At 42.2% G+C, this 23,414-nt stretch overlaps 1 protein-coding gene across 3 annotated transcripts in view; it reads right to left on the minus strand.

Annotated features, from left to right (window-relative positions):
• grid1a (glutamate receptor, ionotropic, delta 1a) overlaps positions 1-23,414 on the minus strand; it is a 295,107-nt gene that overhangs the window by 104,460 nt on the left and 167,233 nt on the right. For all 3 annotated transcript variants that reach the window (XM_061837779.1, XM_061837781.1, XM_061837780.1), the window contains exons 3-4: positions 14,334-14,618; positions 812-1,017 (exon numbers count right to left, since the gene is read on the minus strand). In XM_061837779.1, coding sequence (XP_061693763.1) covers positions 812-1,017; positions 14,334-14,618 — 491 coding nt within the window. The remainder of the gene's footprint in view (positions 1-811; positions 1,018-14,333; positions 14,619-23,414) is intronic.

The following is a 23,414-nucleotide window of genomic DNA, read 5'->3' on the forward strand; positions in this document are numbered from 1 at the left end:
GTGGTGAGCATTATTTGCAAAGAAAAAACACACTTAACCGAGTAAGTGTTTATAGACTTCGAATTTGTTTGTTTCTATGTGCCCTGTAATTGGCTGGCAACCAGTTTAGATTGTATCCCGCCTCCTAACCGAAGATAACTGGGAAAGGCTCCAGCACTACCGCAAACCTTGTGAGGATAAGAAGCTCAGATAATGGATGGATGAACTACATATTTCCTTGCATCAAGTTTGTGACTCATTGACATCAAACATATGGAAGTAAAATAAAATACTCTTTACGCTTTAAGTCTGGGAATTGGCTTTGAGCAATTGTCCTCATGTTGGTGATATTTATGCAAAGGCAAAAAAAACCCAAACTATTCTGGATGGTTCTATTCTGATGGCTCTCCGGCCGTTCACTACAGCCTCTTTTAGTTATCAGTTGTAAGTAGTTCATACTCAACAGGATTTGATTCCAGAGATCCGCTTTTATTGTCATTGCAATACTTTTGATCAATTGAAAAAAGTGTCGTTTCATATCACGATACTAAGATGTGTATCAGGTGTAAATGAAGAACAAAATACAAATGATACATTGTGTCGTTTTCCTCTTTTGACACACACCCAAATGTTTAGAGTCGAATTTGACTTAACTGTTTGAAAAGTGAGAGTGGAGTAGAGTTCTCTAATTTAGTGGAGCTAAAACTCCTTTAAATACCTCAAATAGACATGGATGAAAAATATGTAAACTGCCTGCTAAGATGTAGACGTGTAAGGTTCCATGAGTCACAGTTTCTGGAGTACTCTGAATTGTTGTACTGCATTTTCCTACCTGGTGGATGAACACCTGCGCTCCTCGGGGGCTCATGAGGAGGACGGCCCGTCGCAAAGTGTCCCGGTAGCGGTTGAGCTCCTCGGTGCGCAGCGTGTTGAAGAGATCGTTGAAGACCCGGCTAACGTTGCGGTCCACCCTCTGCAGGGACACGTCCAGACCCAGACGAGAAGCCTGGTCCATGAAGGTCTGCAAACCGCGGATATCTGGCGGGGAGAAATAATGCTGAATTTAAATTACGGCTCTGGCAGCCAGGCCAAGCACGTTTTAGGCTACCTTGGATAAAACGGGATGGATATGACGGAATGTCGCGGGGTGGAACGAGGAACCGTGACAGGCCATGAATGCTGTAGACACCTGCGCAGATTTTTAAACTGTCCTAAAATTTGCCACAGCAGTCACGGTGCAGATGACAAACCAGATCGGTTGCAGTAAAATAGGGGGAATGCAACAAAACGTGACAGTCCTCAACAGTAGTGGGTCAAAAAGTATTTCATATTTCCCAGACATGTCACAGGCCCAAGTTTGATTCCCACTGCGTTTGGTATATTTTTTGCTCTGGTTTTTCGCACTGTCACTCTTCTCACGACAAGCTAATGTGTATGGTAGACATTTTGTCACATTAAATTTCAGCGTGTCCTGGCGTGTGACAGTTTACGGGCCCAGCAGATCTTTTTTTCTAATCTGCCGTGCCGCCAAACATGTTCCGAAGCTGCATGGTATCCACTGTCATCTGCAAAAAGCTTTGATAAAACATGAAAAATGTGTCAAGACCTTGATCAGAGCATAAATGTGAAGGACCCCATCAAATTGTAACGGCCCAGGGGGAAACGTACTGGCTTCTCCGTTAGACTGCCGGCCGAACTGTAGTGTGCCTTTGAGCCTCCGGGACTCAGCGGCTCCTTCCCCCCAACGGCCTGTCATGACTACTGTGATGGACTGTGTGAAAACCTGAATACTGAACAAAAATTAGCGCAATCCTGTGGCACGCAATGTTTTGGGGAAATGGGACTTCCAGGGCATCAGAAATTCAGTTAGCAGGATGTAAAAAAATAATTAAGCCAACCTTGTAGGACGGGTTGTGCAAGTAAGAAGGGAGAACAAATTGAATTTTTGTAATAAAGAAAAACAAAACAGGTTCAGGCACCGGAATATATTTTAATTCCACCTTCAGAAGCAAAAAAAAAAAACAAAACAAGCCTGGAAACTAATAAAACAAATACAAACAAGATGTTTGACTGATTTTGCAATCTTGGACGTCGTGTGGCATTGTCCTTATGAGAACTAGGACAAGACTGCACTGCATATTTAAACATTCAACGTGCAGCATAAGTCTGTCCCTCCATTTTTACAAGGCTCCTCACTACCTTTCCCATCGTGTCAAACGCAGTTACTTTTACTCGTTAAGTCATTTATTCTCATTACCACAAGAGACTCAATAAGGTAGAGAAAGTGTATTCGTGATTTCCAAGGTCGCCAGATAAATCCTCGCAGCTGCTCTCTGCGGAGATGGCATCCCGGCAGTGATGCATTTCAAATTTCAGTGAGAAATGTAATTTTTCCGGCTTCTCTTTCATCTCCTCCTTTTAGGGCGGTTCACGGTGCCTCTTGAAATATGAGAAGATGCCGCTTTAAAGCAAATATTAAAATGAAATGTAAGCTGTGCATAATGAATCGTGCCATTAGACACCTTCGCACGGTTCACTGCACAGGATTTCTAGGAATGGCTCCAGGGCAGATTTCACTTTCCAAAACCAAAGTATGACAAAACAAGTGTTTTCATCATTGTGTTCCCTCCGGTCAGCAGGAAATAAGTCTTCAGTTATCATATCCATTTATGTTCTTTTTTTTAAAAAAAAATTCTTTTCACTTTTTGGATATTTTACAGCTCCTTACTGGTAAATTCCATCATACACAATATAAAATACAATTTCCAATGCATTTATGGGCATTATTTCACACTAAAATCAGTCCTAATTCTTAATAAAGGTACAGTGAGCGTTCAACAAATTACAAAACTTAATGTCCACGTGTAAGAGTGTATGAAATAATTGGGTAGGGATGGTTGCTAATACCAGGACATTGTGGGCGGAGCTATGTTGGAAAAAGTGAGCCTCCATAAACATTTGATTGCTCTGCTTAGCTTTTGTCCTTGACATGATATTGCAGCAGTTAAAAATGGTGGCTCTTCACCCTGTTTAGCTGCTAAGTCATGGACGGAGAAACTCGGTGGGGGCGGGATTATGTAAATCAGACCAAATTTAATTCCTTAATTCAGCAAAAATGGTTCACTTTAGACATTTTTGGAAATGGGCAGATAATTTACTTGTTTATTCAATTTCATACACAATGGGTGGTCAGGTCACTACAGAGAACTAACTATTTGTATACAATCAAAAAACTATTTGGATTATGTTTTATAAGGGTTTTTTTGTCCGGACACGCCGATTCCCTCCCACATCCCAAAAACATGCAACAATAATTGGATACTCGAAACTGCCCCTCGGTGTGCTTGTGACTGCGGCTGTTTGTCTCCATGTGCCCTGCGATTGGCTGGCAACCAGTTCAGCGTCTACCATGCCTCCTGCCAGTTGACAGCTGGACTCGGCTCCAGCACTCCACGCCAACCTTGTGAGGATAAGCAGCTAAGAAAATGGATGGATGTTTTATAAGATTATCATTATTTGAGAGCAAGGCAGCAGTGTTAACCAAACATGTCCGTTGTCGTATCTTTTTTTTTTTTTTTTAAAGAGGAGCCACCAGACAGACGAGGATTTTCCAAAGTAGCTCTATTTTTTATTCTTTTTTATCATCATTCTACAAGACTCCCGTCTCCTGTCCCTCGGCAGCACTCATCAGGTCTGGAACAGATAAGCTTTTAAGAGTTGAAAAATCCCCATGCGTTTATCTGGCCTCGGTCACATGTGCAAGTCATAAACGCATGCTAGTCTCTTAAAAGTTTACATTTCAAATCTAGTCCCGAGTGACTGCAGCAAACATCAAGCAAGTCAAGCTGAGTCCCCTCTAAATTTCCTGACAAGCAGAGTTAAGCTATTGCTTGGGTTAAGTATCACAAGTCAAGTCATACAGTCTTGCCCAGTCAAATTGAAGACCAGACCTTCGTAAATTTAAGCCTAGCAAGTCCTAAAATTGGTGATTTATTTCTGACTCAAGTCAAGTCAAGTCACAGGACTTCAGTCACCGCCCTGTGCCTTTCAAATGTTTTTAGGCTTTTCAAAACAGTTCTGTTCATACTTTATTTTCTTTTAAAATTGTATGACAAACAGGTTCAGATGCTCTTGCATTCGGTTCTTTAGCTTTATCGTATGTACGCGTGTGTTTTTGACTGCAAAATTTATGCGTTCCAGTTCTTATAGCACACAAATATGATCACAGAAAAATCAATAAACAGCAGGAGTGCGCCAGCGCTAATTGAGTAGATGTTTAGCTGCTCAAGGCGAAATATGCAAATGGGCTTCAAACTATTTTTTTTTTTTTTTACTTGGTTCCTTCATCAAAGCGACATAATGGTGGGGTCATTGCCACTGCACTGCCTGACCAGAGGCTAAACTAAAACGATAAAAGACCAAGCGCACGACCAAAACGGGTCTTTGTAGAAAGGCTGCAAACAAGCACATTTGCCGTTTTGCAATTCAGATTTCAGGCGACGTAAATAATAACGGCCGCTGCTGCATAAAACCGTTCAATGTGCAGAACAAAACATGAAATTAAATCAATTTGTCAACTCCGAAGCAGTGCCAAGCTCGGTAAATTGAAGTGGCCGCACTCCGCCGCCCTACGTTGAATTGAAGGGACATTATCTTGGACACTTTTTTGACAGAGCACAAACATGATTTGTGATCTAATCGCCATTCCCTCTGGCCTCACAAGGTGACTGAAATTAAAAGATTTTGGCAGCAAAATTATTCATCATAGTAATACACTGTGACAACCACACCGAGGCTCCTGTTTTCGGTCAAAAGTGGTTGGTTGTACACAAAGTCCACACTGCGTAAAGTTGAATGAGATGTGACGAATTGCCACTCCTACATTCTGTTTTTCAATGGTTATAGTGCCAAATTTTACAAGAGCTTCTTCAGTGTTATTACCTCCCCCAAGCTCAGGGATGGACTGGTTTTATGAGTGTGGGTATTTTTGTTTACAGTGTTTTAGTCTTTAAAAACATGCCTGCTGGTTTGGCAAGAGGCCATAGAGGCAACCAAAAATGGTGTTGTTTAAAGTATTTTTTCCCAATAAATAATGCAACAAATTTAATTGTGTCCGTGTGACATCTGGAGACCGAGCTGCTGTTATGTCTTGCGGCGTGAATCTCGTCTCACAGTACAGTAGCTTCTTATATCATAACCATAGAAAAAGCAGCCGTGTTCAAGCTGGTTTACTCTGAGCTGCCTAACAAGTTTGTAGCAGGTCAGAATGTTAACTAGCTAGAAAATTTTTACATTTTCTTAGAAAATGGTTGCAGATGAAGTCGTCAGAGGATTGTCTGCTTCTTGCTCCCCTGGCAGCAGCCTTGTAGATCTGGACAGGAAAGCGACCGTCGGCGTAATCCGATCAACCCACGAGCACTGCAGGTTCCGCAAGATCTGATCCCCAACACTCATCCTTAGCTTTAAAAGGTGGATTTTGTTCTGACTATCCAAAATGGGAATATTACATACCTGTATATATATATATATATATATATATATATATATATATTTATTAAAATCCTGTTTCAGGTAATAATGGATAGGCTGACAAACGAGGCTAGACTGGAATCCACTGTGAGGATGATGTTCGCAGATGATATTATGATCTCCAGTGAAAGCAGGGTGCAGGCGGAGGAACAATTAGAAAGATGGAGGCACGCACTGGGAAGGAGAGGAATGAGGATTAGCCGAAATAAAACATAGTATATGTGTGTGAATGTGAGGGGCGGAGGAGGAAGAGTGAAGCTCCAGGGAGAAGCGATAGCAAGGGTAGACGACTTCAAATACTTGGGGTCAACAATACAGAGCAACGGTGAGTGTGGTGAGGAAGTGAAGAAACGGGTGCAAGCGGGGTGGAACAGTTGGCGGAAGGTGTCTGGTGTTCTATGTGACAGAAGAGTCTCCGTGAGGATGAAGGGCAAAGTTTATAAAACAGTGGTGGGGGCAGCCATGATGTACGGATTAGAGACGATGGCACTGAAGAAACAACAGGAAGCAGAACTGGAGGTGGCAAAAACGAAGATGTTGAAGTTCTCGCTTGGAATGACCATCTTGGATAGGATTAGAAATGAGGTCATTAGAAGGACAGCCAAAGTTGGATGTTTTGGAGACAAAGTTAGAGAGAGGAGACTTGGATGGTTTGGACATGTTCAGAGGCGAGAGAGTGAGTATATTGGTAGAAGGGTGCTGAGGATGGAGCTGCAAGGCAAAAAAGCGAGAGGAAGACCAAAGAAAAGGTTGATGGATGTTGTGGGGGAGGACATGAGGACAGTGGGTGTTAGAGAGGAAGATGCACGAGATAAGCTGAGATGGAAAAAGATGGCACGCTGTGGCAACCCCTAACGGGACAAGCCGAAAGAAAAAAGAAGATATTGAAATCGATGTACAGTTGTGAGTGTCAAGCGACCCCTAACTTGTTTCCCGGCGTTCGTCTCTCTGCAGCCGAAACGCTAGCGGGGGCTCCCTCTCAGACTGCAGCGGTGCGGCAATGAGCGTATCATGATGAAAGGGCTCAGAGGTTTTTACCAAGCTGTCAAGCTGCGTCGCAATCTGAGCGGAAAAGCCGGAGACGTGGCGACGCTGTAAGCCCGTGTTTACTCAACACAGAGATGAGTCTGTTTAAGTGATCACAGACTCTTACAACAATAATGCCACTTCATTCTGCCAGATTTACTGTAAATCAATTCTTTAAAATTAATTTTTAGAAGATTTTGAGGGGGATACTAGCAGAAATTCAAGGTGTTACGTAACCCGATCTGATGTAGACTGTAATTTTCAACGAGATGTGCACCGGGGACGTCCTATGAGTTATTGCTCAGCCCGGGGTTGGGTGTTTGTTGAGCACCAAGCGTAAAAAAAAACCCAAAAGAAAAGTGTGAACTATAAAGTACACCCTGACAAAGATAGTTAAAAAAAGGAGGCAACACTTCATCACCAAGTCGCAAATTATGCTTGTGTGCAGATCCGTGTATGTGCTATTCGTCGATTTGGTCCTTGCCAATTTTTCATTTTATTTTGCTTATTCAACACATTTAGAAGTTTCAGCTGAGATAATCAGATCATTCAAGTAAATGTGAAAAGCAGTTTTTATATCAAATCCAGGCCTGTACGGCTTTTGTTAACAAGTATATTGTCCCCTTGAACCTCAGAACGGGTTGTGCCGCTCTTGGCAGTAATAACTTAATAACTTTGGACTAATTAGTGGTGAGTAGTTTGGATCACTGCAAAGGAATTTTGAAACTCTGTCTTACTGTACATATATATTTTTTTAAATATCATGAACTACCCATTTCAGGTCATACATATATCAAATGGACTGAACTCTGAACATTTCACTTGACCATTTAAAAAATATATATTTACATATATTTTTTGCCGATAAGCGCTGGACTAGCAAGTATGTTTCTGAACGTTGCTCTGAATAATTTAAGAGTGCTTGAACTTGTGCACGAGCAGTGCACGAGCTTTGCCGCTCATTTGCCTGCAAAATTATCTGGTAGAGAACAGAACTCTGTTGCATTCATCAAAAGAAGTCGTCCAGCAATGCACCCCCAGAACATCACATTACCGTGTTTATCGATAAAAAAACAAACAAAGAAATACAAAGTTCAGAGTCCAAACACTCACCCTAAAATGAAAAAGTGATATTTCTGTTCATATTAAACCTTTGACACGTTTGAATCTTTTATACTAAAGTGTAGATTAAATGGGTAACCACGCTTTTTGTTTGCGTCATGGTCTCCATATTGGTTGGATTTTTTTCTGTTTCCTGTGTTCCATGCCTCGTGCTCATTTTGTTAGTGTCCACTTGTTCACGTTTATCCAACTCCCATGCGTCGACCCATCTGCTCCTTCCAGCCACTCATGTCTTGTCCAGGTGTTCCTCATTGTCTTGCCAATCTGTATATTTAACATATTAACATATTTATTTGTGGAGATTCCTGAACTCCTGCCTTCCATCGTTGTTTCCCTGCACTTGGGTCCTCTGCCTTTCCTTGACTTCACTCGCTCAAACGTAAACATTTCTGTCCATGTGTGGCAGATGAAATGTTAAGGGAATGACGCCACGATATTCTCCAATTAAAAAAAAAAAAAAAGTGTACAAATGGGATGGCTCTCCGTTAGACCAGCATGTCACTGCGAAGTCAAGACATAGAATATCCATCCATCCATTTTCTTAGCTGCTTATCCTCACACGGGTCGCGCAGAGTACCGGAGCCTATCCCAGCTGTCAACGAACAGGAGGCGGGGTACACCTTGAACTGGCTGCCAGCCAATTGCAGGGCACATAGAGACAAACATCCACACTCACAATCACACCTACAGGCAATTTAGAGTGTCCAATTAATGTTGCATGTTTTTGGGACGTGGGAGGAAACCAGAGTGCCCGGAAAAAAAAACCCACGTAGGCACAGGGAGAACATGCGAACTCCACAAAGGCAGGTTTGGGATTGAACCTGGGACTTCAGAACCGTGAGGCCAATGCTTTCCCAGCTGATCCACCGTGCCACCCACATTGAATATATCAGTAAATAAAAAATACAGAATTAAAAAAAAGAAAAGATGAACCATCTGAGTTGAAACAACATCAACGTGTGATTTAATTTTTGCAAACTTTAAAATGCTTTATGATGGGGTTTTTTCTCCACCTAGAAAACAGAATGAAACTTCACTGGTAGAGGTAATGAATCGATAGAACAATCAACAAGCATAATATTAAAAAAGCAATTTATGTGTTATGGAATTTGGGAGTTTAGTCACAACTCATTCAAGCTATTAAGTTTCCCTCATCAGTAGGATTGTAGCACCTTATTTACATGACAATAATAATACTGACAACACAAAGTGTCATCAAACAATCATCTCATATCATTTATACGGAAGCTTTTCCTCAGTTTTACAACCTCCTTATCTTTTTATGGAACACCAATTAAGCAAAGGTCACTCGCACCTTTCCTTTGCATCACAAAAATGATTTGACAAGTTAGTCAGTGATGTTATAGGCCTTACGACTCGAGTGAATGCTTAATTGAGATGGCGTCAGAGCGTACAAAGAAAGCGCGATTGTGATGATTCAGACGCGCTGCAGGAAATATCCGTTCGAGTTTGTCGCTTGCCTTATAAATGCCTCCTCTCGACGAGACTGAGTGCCTCCCCCTCAACGCAGTTTAATCAAGATCACATCTAATCCCCGCCTAATTCTCTGCTGTGCTAACATGACTAAGCACTAAAGGAACTCGAGCTAGAGTGTCAAAGGAGACCAGGTAATCTCAAAGAACACACTGTAATGCCTTCCTTAAGCGGGGCAGACACACTGGTAATCGGACAGAATTCTTTTCTGATCAAAGTCAGCAAAGGTTTGACTGTTGGCTGTCTGCCAGCGTGATTGGCTGGCAACCAGTCCGGGGTGCGCTCCGCCTCCTCACCTAAAGTCAGCTGGGATTGCCTCCAGCTCACAGCCGTAATTAGGACAAGCGTTATAAAAAGGATGAAAGCTTGGGTGATTTAATTTATATTGTTGGAAAAAGTAGCTTCTAGCACCTCTACAAAAACTCAAGTGTAGGCTAATGTTGTCAAGATCAATCATGCTCATTCAGGTTCTTTTTGACAAACGAAAACATTCTGGAATATGTAATCAGAAAGGGAGGTGCTTGTTTCTTGGCAGAAGTTTCGCAGATGAGTTCATATTTTAGCACGTTGGGATGCCAACATTTGCTAATTAGCACTGAAAACCAAATGCAGAAAGTCTGCTGGGAATGTCTTATTACCTGGCAGCCAGGCTTACTGCTTGGGAGGAATTACCAAAAACGATTACAAGTTGTCCCGCGGGGAGCAAATTTACCAGCAATTTAATGTTGAAATTGGATAAATTCGCTGGAACAAATTTTTGTTTCAAACTTTAGATTGATGGGTTTTGATACTTTTGAAGGCAAAATAATTTATTTATAGATACACAACTATGAAACACACTGCGAGGAATGCCAACTCACTACTTGACCTGAGTTGAAGGCCAGCGGCGTGTTTACACGCTGCTTGTTATTCACCCCATGAAGTCGATCATCTTTTTTTTTTTTTCCCATCATCTGGACACACTTTTTACTAACTACCGAGTCACATACTCTATTCATACCAGAGATATACACACATTGTTTGAGTGTAAGCCTTAAACCTATCTGATTTGCAATGCGTTGCCATTACGCTCCCTCGTAATCGACGGGACAAGGCGAAAGTCGGACCCTAACTCTTTATCTTCCCCTCAAAAGCAGTGCTGAGTTCAAACCCAAAGCGCATCACTAATATCTACAGCTATCAGTTCTTTATTGAGTTGTTTACAACCTTCATATTCACAGACGGGCTGTCTGAGACCCTCTACCACTACTCCTTACCGAGAAATGTACTTAAGGTCGATAGACGACGGCGGTGAACGGTTCGATTCCAGTGAACGTCGACTGACCTGAACAGCAGTGAATGAATTCATATCACAATTTTAAAGATGTGCCGTTAAAAAATGGAATGGGAGGACTTGTTCACTGCTGCTTTCATTTTAATTTTCTTTTCTCTTGCATGAAGGTGCTGAAAAATTAAAGATTTAGATTGTGTTTTTGTAGAGCTGATTTTTCTCCACTCTCACATTAACAAATTATGTATGAAAATTTATAATGACAAAGTGAACCATTGGCAAAGCAGTAAAAGTCCTTTATGTGGCTTTTTTTTTTTTGGACGAGATCTATGATGACGGCAGATTGAAATGAATGAGTTTTACAGATTCATTATACTGAGCATCATTCTGTTCCCACAGGCGGGCTGCATGAATGCTAATAAAACACCCCATCATCAGAAGCTGACTACTCAAAACCTTTAACAAATGTGATAGTAATTGACCACACACAAATTGATAACAGAACCCAAACTTGTTTTCAGCTACATAAGTGAGATAAAGGTAGGATGTTTTCATTTATTCAGAGACAGCTCTCGATTTGCATTCATTAGTGTACAAGTTGCGCATGCTCATGAATAGTGAAAAGCGCAGCTTGTCAGTCCAGATTCTTCGGCAAAGTGGTTCGGGTGCCGTGTTCATCCCCGTATTACTTCCAACTATCAGATAACAACTGAATTGAAATCATCGATCCCATCTTTTTGCACTTAGTCACACTAGATGGAGACGCACGGCGCGCAACGAACGCGCTGATGGTCGCAGATAAGCGCACGACTTTCGGTTTTCACTTGAAGACACATAAGAAGAAAAAGTATCACAGTAGCCAATCAAATCCACTAGAGTAATGACTATCGTGATGATATATGAAAGTGGAGAATGATTCCTTATATAAAATACAGTTCCAATACATTTAGCCTTTTGAAAGTGTATGTGCAAGAATTCACATTTTCAAACAGTTGATCAAGGATTATATCTTATTTTTAATTTTTTTTTTTCTTTACACAAATCAGTCTGTTTTGAGGGGCGGTCCTGTATCATGCAAATGTGCCACCGCTCACTCACCCCGAGCCCTCCACAAATTTCTTTATTACTGCGATTGGGGATGTGTACATGTGCTCATTCGTTTTGTCGCCACATTCGGCCTCTCTGGTGACTCTTTTCCCCGAAAATGAATTAGCAATAAGTGTGGCGACTTCTTCTGGGCTTTTCCCAGAGACTTTTTGAAGACTGAGAAAGCACAGAATGGTAACCCATCGCGTCTGCTTTCAAGCAGATGGTATAAGGATTGATTGTTCTTCCCCTTGTGGAGGCAGCACGTAACCAAGCAGCCAAATCATGCTTGGAGATTTGTAAGCAGATCCATGTATGGGGTGCATGCAGCAGGCATGACAACAAACTCTATAGAAGTGTAATTTGTGGTCAATACGGGTTAAAACAGCAGAGTCAAGTACAGTGGTGCATTAAAAACACTCTTATCTCAAGGCACACTCTAGTTGTAATAACATCATTAATGAAGCGTGTGCATGGTGTTGTTTGGGGAAAGAAATGCAGTAAAAACACGAAATAGGCTGAAAACTCTTTCTATAACGATGTTCAAGCAAGTTATCTTCAAGTTTTTGACTCTCTTTCTGGCAAGTAAGCGCTTGCCCGCGGGGAGATTGTGCGTTCTGTGTAAATTGAAGAAAAAGAAAAAAAACAAAACAAAACAAGAAAAACATGATCTTGACCTCGTTTCTTTCCACTTGCATTTTTCTGCAGGCGGTTGTAGTTTGGCCTCAGTGTCCGTGCTGCAAGGACAACGAGATTCGTGGCTACTCTGCTCTCGGATGAGGATTATAATTTGTCGCTGGAGTAAGGGGAAAAAAAGGGTATTAAATTGTCTTAAATGAGCCTGGTTTGTTTGTATTCCAAAGTTCACTTTTTTCCCACCTCCAAGAATAGCTTGTGATTTGATGAAAAGATATTTTCATGTGAAAAGCACCGCTTGGGTTCATTATATGCTAGATCACCTGTGGGTTCCCTTGCAGCGAAACAATAAAAAAGATAAAGCTCATTAGCACCCTGAATGGCACTCGTCCAAACTGGAGCTCACTTAGAACGCAGCGTCTGAGGAGTCTCGGCGCAACAACGTAGCGTGGCCGTGTGCCGCCTTGCCAATCAAGAGTTCACGAGCGACCATCTGCCTTTTTGCCAATGAAAGGTCGGGTCCGCAGAGTCGCCGTAATGAGAGCAATGAAACTAGAATGGAGAGTGTCTGAAAATACATGACACTATTGGGACACACTTGTCTTTCATGGTGCCACAGATGATCCAATTAGGCTTTGATTTGTCTCTTCGTCTGGATGTTAATAAGCGCCGCCTATGCTATCCTGTTGTTGTTGTTGTTTAACAGTGCCGCCCGACAAGCCGGATGGTTTGTTTCTCAATTACATCTGGGAAAGAGATTGCAGAAAGTTTAGTGTGACTCCTGGAATGCAGACACTCCAATGAAGCTAACATACGTGACAAATTTCTCTTGTCCACCTTAGCTAGCTGGGCTAATTTAAAGCGCTGATATATGTATATACATATGAGTATGCGTTCTAAAAATCTGACCTGTTTAAATCTCTATAGTGCGGAGTTGGACAGGCGAGGCAAGTGGACTGCTGCAAATTATTGGCGGCTTGGGAGCACATACCTCGGGTCAAAAGCTTTGCAACGCGTAAATGCGGACCGTGTCTTTAGCAGTGTTAGATGTGAACATGGGGCGGGAGCGGAGGTCATTAAAGTTTGCTGGATGCACACATACATGAATACATCCATCCATCCATTTTCTTCACTGCTTATCCTCACGAGGGTATCCAAGCAGTCAACGGGCAGGAGGCGGGGTAGACCCTGAACTGGTTGCCAGCCAAATGCAGGGCACATAGAGACAAACAGCCGCACTCACAATCACACCGAGGGGCAATTTAGAGTGTCCAATTAATGTTGCATATTTTTTGGAATGTGGGACGAAACCGGAGTGCCCGGAGGAAACCCACGCAGGCACTGGGAGATCATGCAAACTCCGCACAGAACTGTGAGGCCAACGCTTTACCATCTGAGCCACCATGCTGTTACAGGAATACATTAAGTCTTAAAAGAAAATTTTCAAGTACTATATGAAGAAAAGCAAGCATTAATAAAATAGTTCAATCAAGCTTCACGGTATACATTATTGCCAAATCTATCGGACTCCTTGAACTGGGTTCTGTTCAAAAAAGCCCCTCTCTCCGTGCAAAAAAAAAAAAAAAAAAATACAAAGGCAGCTCTTTTCCAATAAGGCTCCATTGTGGGATTTCCGTCAAAAATAAAAAATAAAAAAAGAGCCTTCTATCTGCTCAAAGGATGTTTCAAAAGCTACGGTCATACATGATTTATACTTACGCCTCATTTCCATTGAGTATGCATTACATTGGAAAGGTCCATTGTCAATATTCGTGCAGGCTTGTGGGTTATTACTATGCTACCAAACAAAAGTGTGGCTGGTGAAAAAACACCAAACACTCTTATGTAAATTGCTGTCTACTGTGAGCTCTTCTTTATTTATTGGTGGCTGCCTCTAGAACCTTTCACACTGGTTTGGCTCAACTGGTTCTTTGGATATGTAAAGATATAGTTTACTCACCTGTGCCTTTCCCTCAGTGATTTTTGGCATTTGGGCAAAATTATTATCATGTGCCGGTACGCCTTGTCGCTATCAGATGTGTGGAGACATCAAAATATAGCTATCAATAGCTATCAATATGGAAAGTGCATCACATTCGAAATGCGACCACAGCAAGCCAAAACGAAACTGGGAAAAAAGTGGATTTGATGTATTTCTCCTACCAATCCAAATATCTGAACGGAATCTTACCGTAGTCACTCTCGTAGAAGACGATGAACTTCTGCCAGTAGAGCTCGGAGACAAGGGTGAGCAGGACGTCATTGATGCGGACCGGTGGCCGGGCGGCTAATGTGTAGCTCTCGCCGTCTGGGCTGGGGTTGAGCTGGCAGGCGGTGCGTGGAACGCCGTCACCGTTCCTCTGGATGAACAGGTGGGGGATGTGCATGGCATCGGTCAGGGACTGCAGGGCGCTGGCGGCGGCGCAGCCTGTGGAGGTGACCAACGCCAGGATCCCCTGATTCATCAACTCACATGCTGGACAGGAGAAGAGAAAAACGGAAATCAAATTGATCTGTGATTTCGGGCGTGCTGTAGTACTTGTTCGAGAGACGGTTCAAATTTTTGGGGGGTCTTGATCTCCTCAACTAGGACTTTGCTAAAATCACACGCATCCTGAAAAATTCTACATCCACCTCCGTTGTGTGGAAAATATTCGCCACAGAGGTGTTCTGAACAAAAATACTAAATTTAATGATGTGACATGACATGCCTGATAAAATGAATATCAGAACAAAGCTGCGGAGGACAGACACTTTTGAGTCAAAGCACTCAGTTTAAAAAAAAAAAAAATCATTATTATTTATTATTCAACAAAGTGTTCTCATTTGGGCTTCTCAATGTAAGACTTTTTGTGTCCCGCTGAGGATTACGGCTGAGCCTCTGCGCTTGAGCAGAGATCACATGAAGCGAGGAGGAGGTCGCTGCTGATGTTGTAAAGTGCCAAAGAGAAGCTCAGCAGGGGGCCATCCGCTGAGCCCTGTCCCCCAAAATGAGACAAGCTCACGTTCGGTTTTCTCAAAATAGGGGGACTGGAGCGTCGTGTCGGCCATCCTCAGGTTTGCTGATTGACACGGTCTGTATTTGTTAATCAGCTGAGATTAAACTCGCAAACGCATGTTCCGAGCGTCTGAGTTGTTCTCATCGTCCCTACATCTTTTATTTACATATGCCGCTCGGACTTTTTATCCTCTTAGTGTGGCTCGGGACGTCTGCCGGGAAAGGTGCCAAAATATCTTTGAAAGATGAAAGTCATCCTTAGTATTATTAATATGTCAGTATCTGAAAGAAAAAAAACAACTACAACAAAAAATAAACCTAAAATTAGTTTTGTCTGGCTCGGGGTAAATAATGTATTACAGTGAATAGACTTGAAGGGTATGTTTGTCATCTATTATTGAGTGTTTGACAGTTCATGTGACGCCAGAGAGGCTGATAAAGCCGCACAATGGCATCGTATCAAAATAACAATATGTGTGATGGATGACACACATCACAAACCTGAGTAAAAATGTTTAAAGGCATCACTTGAATTCTTAATACAGTTGTCAGTTCCGATGGTATTAAACAGCTCCTCGGATTTTACAAGAACACCGACAAAACTGCTCACTACTCGGCTAATTAATTGATTCACTGACATGAGGGGATGCAGTCAAATGCCAATCAATATTTCTACCAAAGCTGTCGTTAATTATTGAGGGTTGGAACGCAACTATTGACCTCGTACTTTTTATCATGCCGTTCAACCACAAATCCAAATATATCTGCATTCGCTCCTTGATGAGTTGGGAAAGCCATTTTCTCCACAGATGCAATTTGAATGCAAAATTAAAGTCCGAGTCACTACGTGTGGTACTCAGACAAATTGCAGCACAACCGCGGGGAACATACCGTACAAAACGGCAATCCGACGCCCTCCCAAAGCTTTTCACGCGAGCCAATTACAGTATGTACTCTGCTTGAATAATGACACAATTTAGTCCAAAAACAGGAGCAAAATGACGCATCACGTTTTAAAAACTTGCAATAGCAAGCCTTTAAAAGTACAACTGGAGAAAGTACAGGTACAAAAAGGACAATCAATAATGATGCCCGTTGATGTGTGGAGGAGGGGGAGGAGGTAAGAAAAGTACTGACCGCGCTCCAAGTGTACGACTACATTAAAGCACAACAAATCCCAGTGGGAGGGGCAGCCAAATAACATGTTGAGGAAGAATGGAAAAGCACGCTTGAAAGCTAAACAGGATTCCTACGTGATTGTTTTGTACGGGCTGAGGCTATGCAGTAGTTTATATTAATGCTGAAGAAGTCACTGGGAAATAAAACGTGCTAGTGTGAAGGGAGAATGCACACACACACAAAAAAAGTGCATGAGAAAGCAAGCTACATGCAACAGTGACACACAGGTAATGGACCCTTAAATGGTCCCGCTGAAGGATGTATGGGGGGGACTACCTGTACAAAAAAAAGTTGGCTATATTTCAAAACCTTGATTGAGCTGTGATAGTTGACTTCAGAAATGTGTTTGCGGTAGTAATGGATAGGCTGAAAGACGAGGTTAGACTGGAATCCCCTTGGACCATGATGTTCGCAGATATTGTGATCTGCAGTGAAAGGGGGGAGCAGGCGGAGGAACAATTAGAAAGATGGAGGTGCGCACTGGAAAGGAGAGGAATGAGGATTAGCCGAAGTAAAACAGAATATATCTGCGTGAATGAGAGAGGCGGAGGAAGAAGAGTGAAGCTCCAGGGAGAAGCGAGAGCGAGGGTGGACGACTTCAAATACTTGGGGTCAACAATACAGAACAATGGAGAGTGTGGTGAGGAAGTGAAGAAAGGGGTCCAAGGGGGGTGGAACAGCTGGCGGAAGGTGTCTGGTGTTCTATGTGACAGAAGAGTCTCCGCTAGGATGAAGGGCAAAGTTTATAAAATAGTGGTGAGGTTGGCTGTGATGTACGGATCAGAGTCGGTGGCAGTGAAGAGACAAAAGGAAGCAGAACTGGAGGTGGCAGAAATGAAGATGCTGAGGTTCTCGCTTGGTGTGAGCAGCTTGGATAGGATTAGAAATGAGCTCGTTAGAAGGACAGCCAAAGTTGGATATTTTGGAGACAAGGTTCGAGAGTGCAGACTTGGTTTGGACGTGTCCAGAGGCGAGAGAGTGAGTATATTGGTGGTAGGGTGCTGAGGATGGAGCTGCCAGGCAAAAGAGCGAGAGGAAGACCAAAGAGAAGGTTGATGGATGTTGTGGGGGAGGACATGAGGATAGTGGGTGTTAGAGAGGAGGATGCACGAGATAGGCTGAGATGGAAAAAGATGACACGCTGTGGCGACCCCTAACAGGACAAGCTGAAAGAAAAATAATAAGTTGACTTCAGAACAAAACTGTTCTAAATTAGCTCAAATTATCTTTTAGACAATACATTTACTGCTGACCGTTGTCATCGTACGGTTAAGGTTCATGCTGCAGTACAAGCGCGACACTAAGCCACAGTTGGAGCTCGCGTTAAAGCCATCAAACATCTGTTGGCAAATCATTTTGTGTTTAAATACTGTCATATTGTTTTTACAATGTTCTTATTTTGGCATGACAATGAACGTACATACTGCAGGAAGTCGGCTGAAAGACAGGAGGAAGGCGCCACAGTCATTGCCAAGGATGATAATGGTGGAATAATGACCCTTAAATGGTCCCTCTGAAGTGCTCGGGATCCATCACTCATTCGCTGGAAGCTATCGGACACCTTTGTCACCACCATTATAGATAGATCTTAAAAATGGCTTCTTTGGACTACATTATTCTGATAGTATTTCCACATTACGCTTTGTCATATATTTTTACGGATCTGGACTCTTTTCCCCAAAGATGGACGCACGGATGAAAGAGTTGTGTCTTAGAATAAAAGACAGACGCATTGATTGAAGGATGACTGATTTCTCGGATCAATGGTTGAATGCTTAGAGAGGGGGCTGAATAAAAGGATGGATTTTTTTTTTGGTTGTGGATGGGTATTATGAGCCAGTAATCACGCTTTGATCATCGCCAATGCAGATACGGTGACTGAACAAAAGCATGTGAATTTTTGTCCTTTGAACAGATTGTCTCATCGCACCAGTTCGCCGTCGTCGTCAGTCGAGCACAAAAGAAAAGAAGAAGCAAACAACGATGCAGACGCGAGGCCCAAAAGAGACATTTTAATTTGATCCAGTGCAGTCAGTTCGCCCACCACAGTTTAGGAACGTAACGCGACAGGACGCAACAATGGGACCGAATACGTAGTGAATTGGAATTGTCGCATTGATTTCGCAGCCTAAATGAAGGGACCTCATTTAAATATGCTTTGCAAGTGACAGCAAAGTCACAAGATTTGACACAGGAGTCACAACGGAGACTCGTGTTTGGAATGTTGTCGACACAAATCTATCCCCCCTGCGAAAACCCCCGTGACAGATCGAATGGAGACAGCTTACGCCATGTGTGATCTAAAAGTACCGAGTTTTCCGATTATTTTTCTTTTCAAGACACCGTCTGTTTTTGTTTTGCATACAACACGGAGCGATTGTTAGGGCTGCAAAATCTGAATACATAGTCGACGTAAAAACATGAATTTACAGTTTGTGAAAAAATGTGATTGCAGAGATTACGTTCCTTGGCCCAGTTGGGTTTGAACTTCAAATTTTGAAAGAAGCACTGCATTGAAGGCATCGGCCTGACAAAAACAACAATAATGGAAATGGGCGTCTGGATTTAAGCTCTCAGCATTTATTTGTTCCACCGAAATCTGTCAAACTCTACATGAAATAGTACAACAGTGATCGTAATCAACTGAAATTCTACGCTATAATCGCTACACCGTTTCATCTCTAATGAACAATTAATTGCTTATAAGTGTTTACTCGTTATGAGTGAAATGTAAAATGCAGAAGTGAGGGAAAAGCGTGGCAATCAATCAGCATTTTCAATCGTGCACAACACTGCTTGCGTTAACATCCAAACGTCCTACAACACTGCAGTTTCGGGAACAATGAGTCATCTTCTGCAAACAGCCAGCCATAAATCTTGCCGGGCCCCTCACTTTCAGGAAGATAAACATCCGGGGCCCTCTATCCTCGCTTTCACTCCAGCTGTCAGACTTAAGGTGAGAGTATATTGTCGTCAATACTATCGATGCCGAGGCAGCCGTGTCATTTGTGCTGTGATGTAGTACTTGGCGGCAGTAAATTGTCCCCAACAGACAAGTGACGGGCAGCGGAGCAGAAACTGACTTAGTGCTGCAGATTTTAAAACAGAGTAATCGTCAATGACCAACCCCGAGTCCGAATGGCAAGGGCGGGAAAGAAGGTTGTCCTTTAATTTCTGCTTAAAGCTGTCTCCGAATGTGTTTCTGCATGAAGCATGACGATAGCCAAGTGTCATCAATGGCAAATCTTTTCTATTGCATCAGAATCGTAAATCAGCTGGAAAATCAGTTCAGATTCGAGCACAGGGCCTCTTGGCTGTGAGGCAGATCAGCAAACCACTCAATATCATTGAAACAATAAAGATAAAACTGTCATGATTACGTGCACAACCAAATCGGTTCTATTTTTGACATACTGACATTTTTGTTTTTGTATTGTTGACAAATCTGTCATTTACCCATTTTTGCTACTACACTCTCAACTTTTTATACCAAAGCGCAAGCAAAAATACGGGAAAAAAAATGTCCAGCAGGCCACGTTGTGGTCATGCTTTTCCAGTCATTACCTGACCAGCTGCTGCTACGTACCATTGAGTGAGTTCATTAAACAATACAACCAATAAACAGTAAAAGCTGCAGCGCACGCAAATACATCCGGGCTGAGAGAGCACATCTTTTTGAGCTCCCGCCCCCAACTGCTGCATTCAAGACCACCGAGCATTCGGCACATTGCCACTGTACGAAACCTGCGGCATGAACAGATTCTGGTTTTCGTTCTGTTGTATCAGAAGCCATAAAAAGTTTAAACCAGTTGAGTTCATGTAGATCAGGGGTCGGGAAGCTTTTCGACTGAGAGAACCATAAATGCCACATACTTGAAAATGTAATTTTAAAAGAGCCATAAAATATATTAAAAACTAAATATAGGTGTACTAAGACTTTTCAACAATTTTCGAGTACACTAAGTCTCTGAATTATTTTATATCATATTGTTATGCTGTTGCTAACCAATGATGACAAAAGTACTTCTTAATGCGAATTCTGGTGCTGCCCGGTTTTCCTGCCATTAGATGACGCTTCATGCAGGTGTTGAGACTTCCATCTGTGAATTGTGAACGTAATTCAATTTGATTTGCCACCACGCTGGTACGATGGTGAGCATTTCTTGCTGACAAAGGCGTGTCTTTTATTCGTTTGATTTTCTTGTCTTTCTGCGAAGTTGTCGAAGTTTATTGGCAACATCGAGTATGAATGCTTTGACTTGTTCCCCATCTGTGAATTTAGACACAGCAGAACCGTCTCTCTCCACAAAGAGTGTCCATTCTTGTTAAAAACCTTCGGTACTTCTCAATTTTATTTTTTTTTCGAGTGACCTTTGTCAAAAAATTCCATAATTAGATGCTCCAACAGAGTGGCGTTAGACCCTTTTGCACCTAAGCCGACTTCCACGGCAAACTACGGGAAGCCCACTAGGACAAAATGTCTATGCGTCATTTGCATTGCATGACAGTAATAAGTCGTTATGCGAGCCATATGGAACCATCAAAAGAGCCAGGTAGGTTCCCGACGCCTGATGTAGATGGTCATACACAATATATGTATGTAGTATGCAACGTATGCTCTTCATGACACGTCAGATGTATTAACTATTTGTTGTATGTCATGAAGTGCCTTGGGATTGTGCCAAATCAAACTGCACCAAAGTTCTAATAAAGTTATCAACTACTACTACTGCTTTTGAGAGGTCACATTTGTCACCCCTGGAAGGTTTGCCTGCGTTATGGAGTAGACTCAAAATATTCTTAAATTATACGGCTGACACCAGCGGGAAGCGCCCGCAATGTTTATCTCTGCAATCTGGGGGCGGAAACGTTGACCTACCGCAACAAAATCCACTCGCTTCTTTTTAACAACGCAAACAAGCATGCATTCATTCATTTTCTATACTGCTGAGATGCCGTGCGGGGTTTTCGGGGGCTGGAATCCCAGTTGGCTTAAAGAAGACATTCTGCAGCTTCTCCGTGAGTGCGCTCATTCTGCTTTTTTGTTTTACTGCTCTTCTGGCATTGGATAAACTACTGAAAAGTACGTCGCCACCAACGTTTCCTCTCATTTTTGACGTGTCTGAGCAAACACGCTAAGCCTGAGAGCGCCCCCTCTGACCACTGTGAGCAACATCAGGCGTGTGCACTGTGGTCAGATCGATGTTATCCATTTAAGTTACGTGCCTCATTAAAAGATTCAGATTACAGCATTTACATTACCATCAGAAAATGTTAAGAAAAGTTTTATTTGTGTTTTCGCAAACTTGTCATAAAAATGTCAACAAACAAAAAAATACATTGCTTTCCAAACCAAGCCAACTATGAACTGTAAATTTGAAATGTCGCTTCCAACTTTGTTTCATTTATTTATTTTTAACCCAAAATGACATCCTCGTCTGTTTTTCTTGGTGTAAAACTGAATTATTGCTTGCATGTTGAAAGCTGAATGATGTGCCCAAAAAGTTTTAAGGTTAAAGTTATGTCGCCCTCCTCTATTTAAAATACAGAATGAGCTATTCGTGCACTGTAATGTCTGTGCTTTTATCCTCTATCAGGCTGCACCAAGGTAGAATTTTAACATTATTCACCATCTAATCCTGTACTTTCTACTTTGACTTCAGACCACACCTTTTTTACTCAAAAAAAGAAAATCTCATACAGTTTCACCACTTTTCTTTAATTATTATTATTTTTTTTTTAACTTTTGCCATTATTATCGAGCGTAACCATAAGCAGCATGTCTAACTCATCTTTGCTCTACATTGCCCAGACAGTGTTTCTAACTAAAGCATCGGTGGTGGGCAGTGTTTGTAATTATGAGTGTACCCCTTTAAGAGCCGGAGGTGGGCGGTGTCAGGTAAACAAGGAAGTAGAGTGTGTGGCATGGTGTGGCTGAGCAGCACCTTGTGAGAGTCAAGGCTGTGATTCACTGCTCTGGATCGGTTTTTATGTCTGCTGAGTGTGCGCTACAAGTTCGCAATTGCGCAGGTGCGAATCTTAGAAGGAACATTGGTCGCCACCGTGGTTCTCCTTTCCCACAAAACAGGGTATTACAATGAGTAACGATACAGTAGTCCGACAGTCTTTGCGGGGGATAAGGCCCGCGCCCATTGACACCGGACGAGTACTATTTGCTGATTAAAAATCCTGACAACCAAAATGAATTCTCATACATGCATAATGCACACAAAATGTACTTAAAATGATATATGTGATATGTGATATATTCATCTCTGTTAATTATAACCTCTTAATCTTTCATTTTAGTGCAACTGAAAAGACCTTGTTCCTCCTCCTATATTTACAGTATGTGTGACAAACCAAGATGTTTGTGTTTGGGAGGACTATTACAATACTATTTACAAAATATTTTAAGGCTAAGACACTAAAACCTGGGCATAATGGCATATAACCACTTTTATTTTGTTGTTTATATACAGTGAAGGAATGATTTGATGGGTGGGCACGCAGTCCAGAGACCCAACTCTTTGTATACACCCCATTCAAAAGTTTATTTCCCATCATATATCAACGATTCACCCTGCGCTGATCACCTGCCAATTGCCAATCACGCACGTCCTTCACACTGCCGACCATTAAAACTAGAGACCCCGACACGGTTCCGAGGAAGCGATGAATCATTGCACCCCCCCGCTTGACGCTGATGCCGCGAGACGAGAACGCGAGCTGCGGCGGACCGAGTGTGACACAAAGAGCCGCCATGTCTCGTAGCATCACTTTCACCTCGTGAATACTCCACAGTGATTCAAGTCTTTCAAGTCCCTCGCCTCAAGCACGACAAAGTCCTCTAGTGTCACCCTGAAATTAAAAAAAACAAAACATTTTTTGATCTTGATATGTGACTCTACAAGAAATTAGATAACGATTCAACACAAATATCCTGTAGGTTTTCTCATTAACTTCTCTCTGTCTGTCTTAAAATTCACTTTTCTTTGTTCTTGCATTCTCTTGACACAACCTCAGCACTTCACTCGGTCTAATCTCGTCCTTTCCTCTCAGCGCGATGTTTGCTTTCTTCACGCAGCTGACGTG

This window comes from Syngnathoides biaculeatus, chromosome 12 (genome assembly GCF_019802595.1).
Source record: "Syngnathoides biaculeatus isolate LvHL_M chromosome 12, ASM1980259v1, whole genome shotgun sequence".
Taxonomy (NCBI): Eukaryota; Metazoa; Chordata; class Actinopteri; order Syngnathiformes; family Syngnathidae; genus Syngnathoides; species Syngnathoides biaculeatus.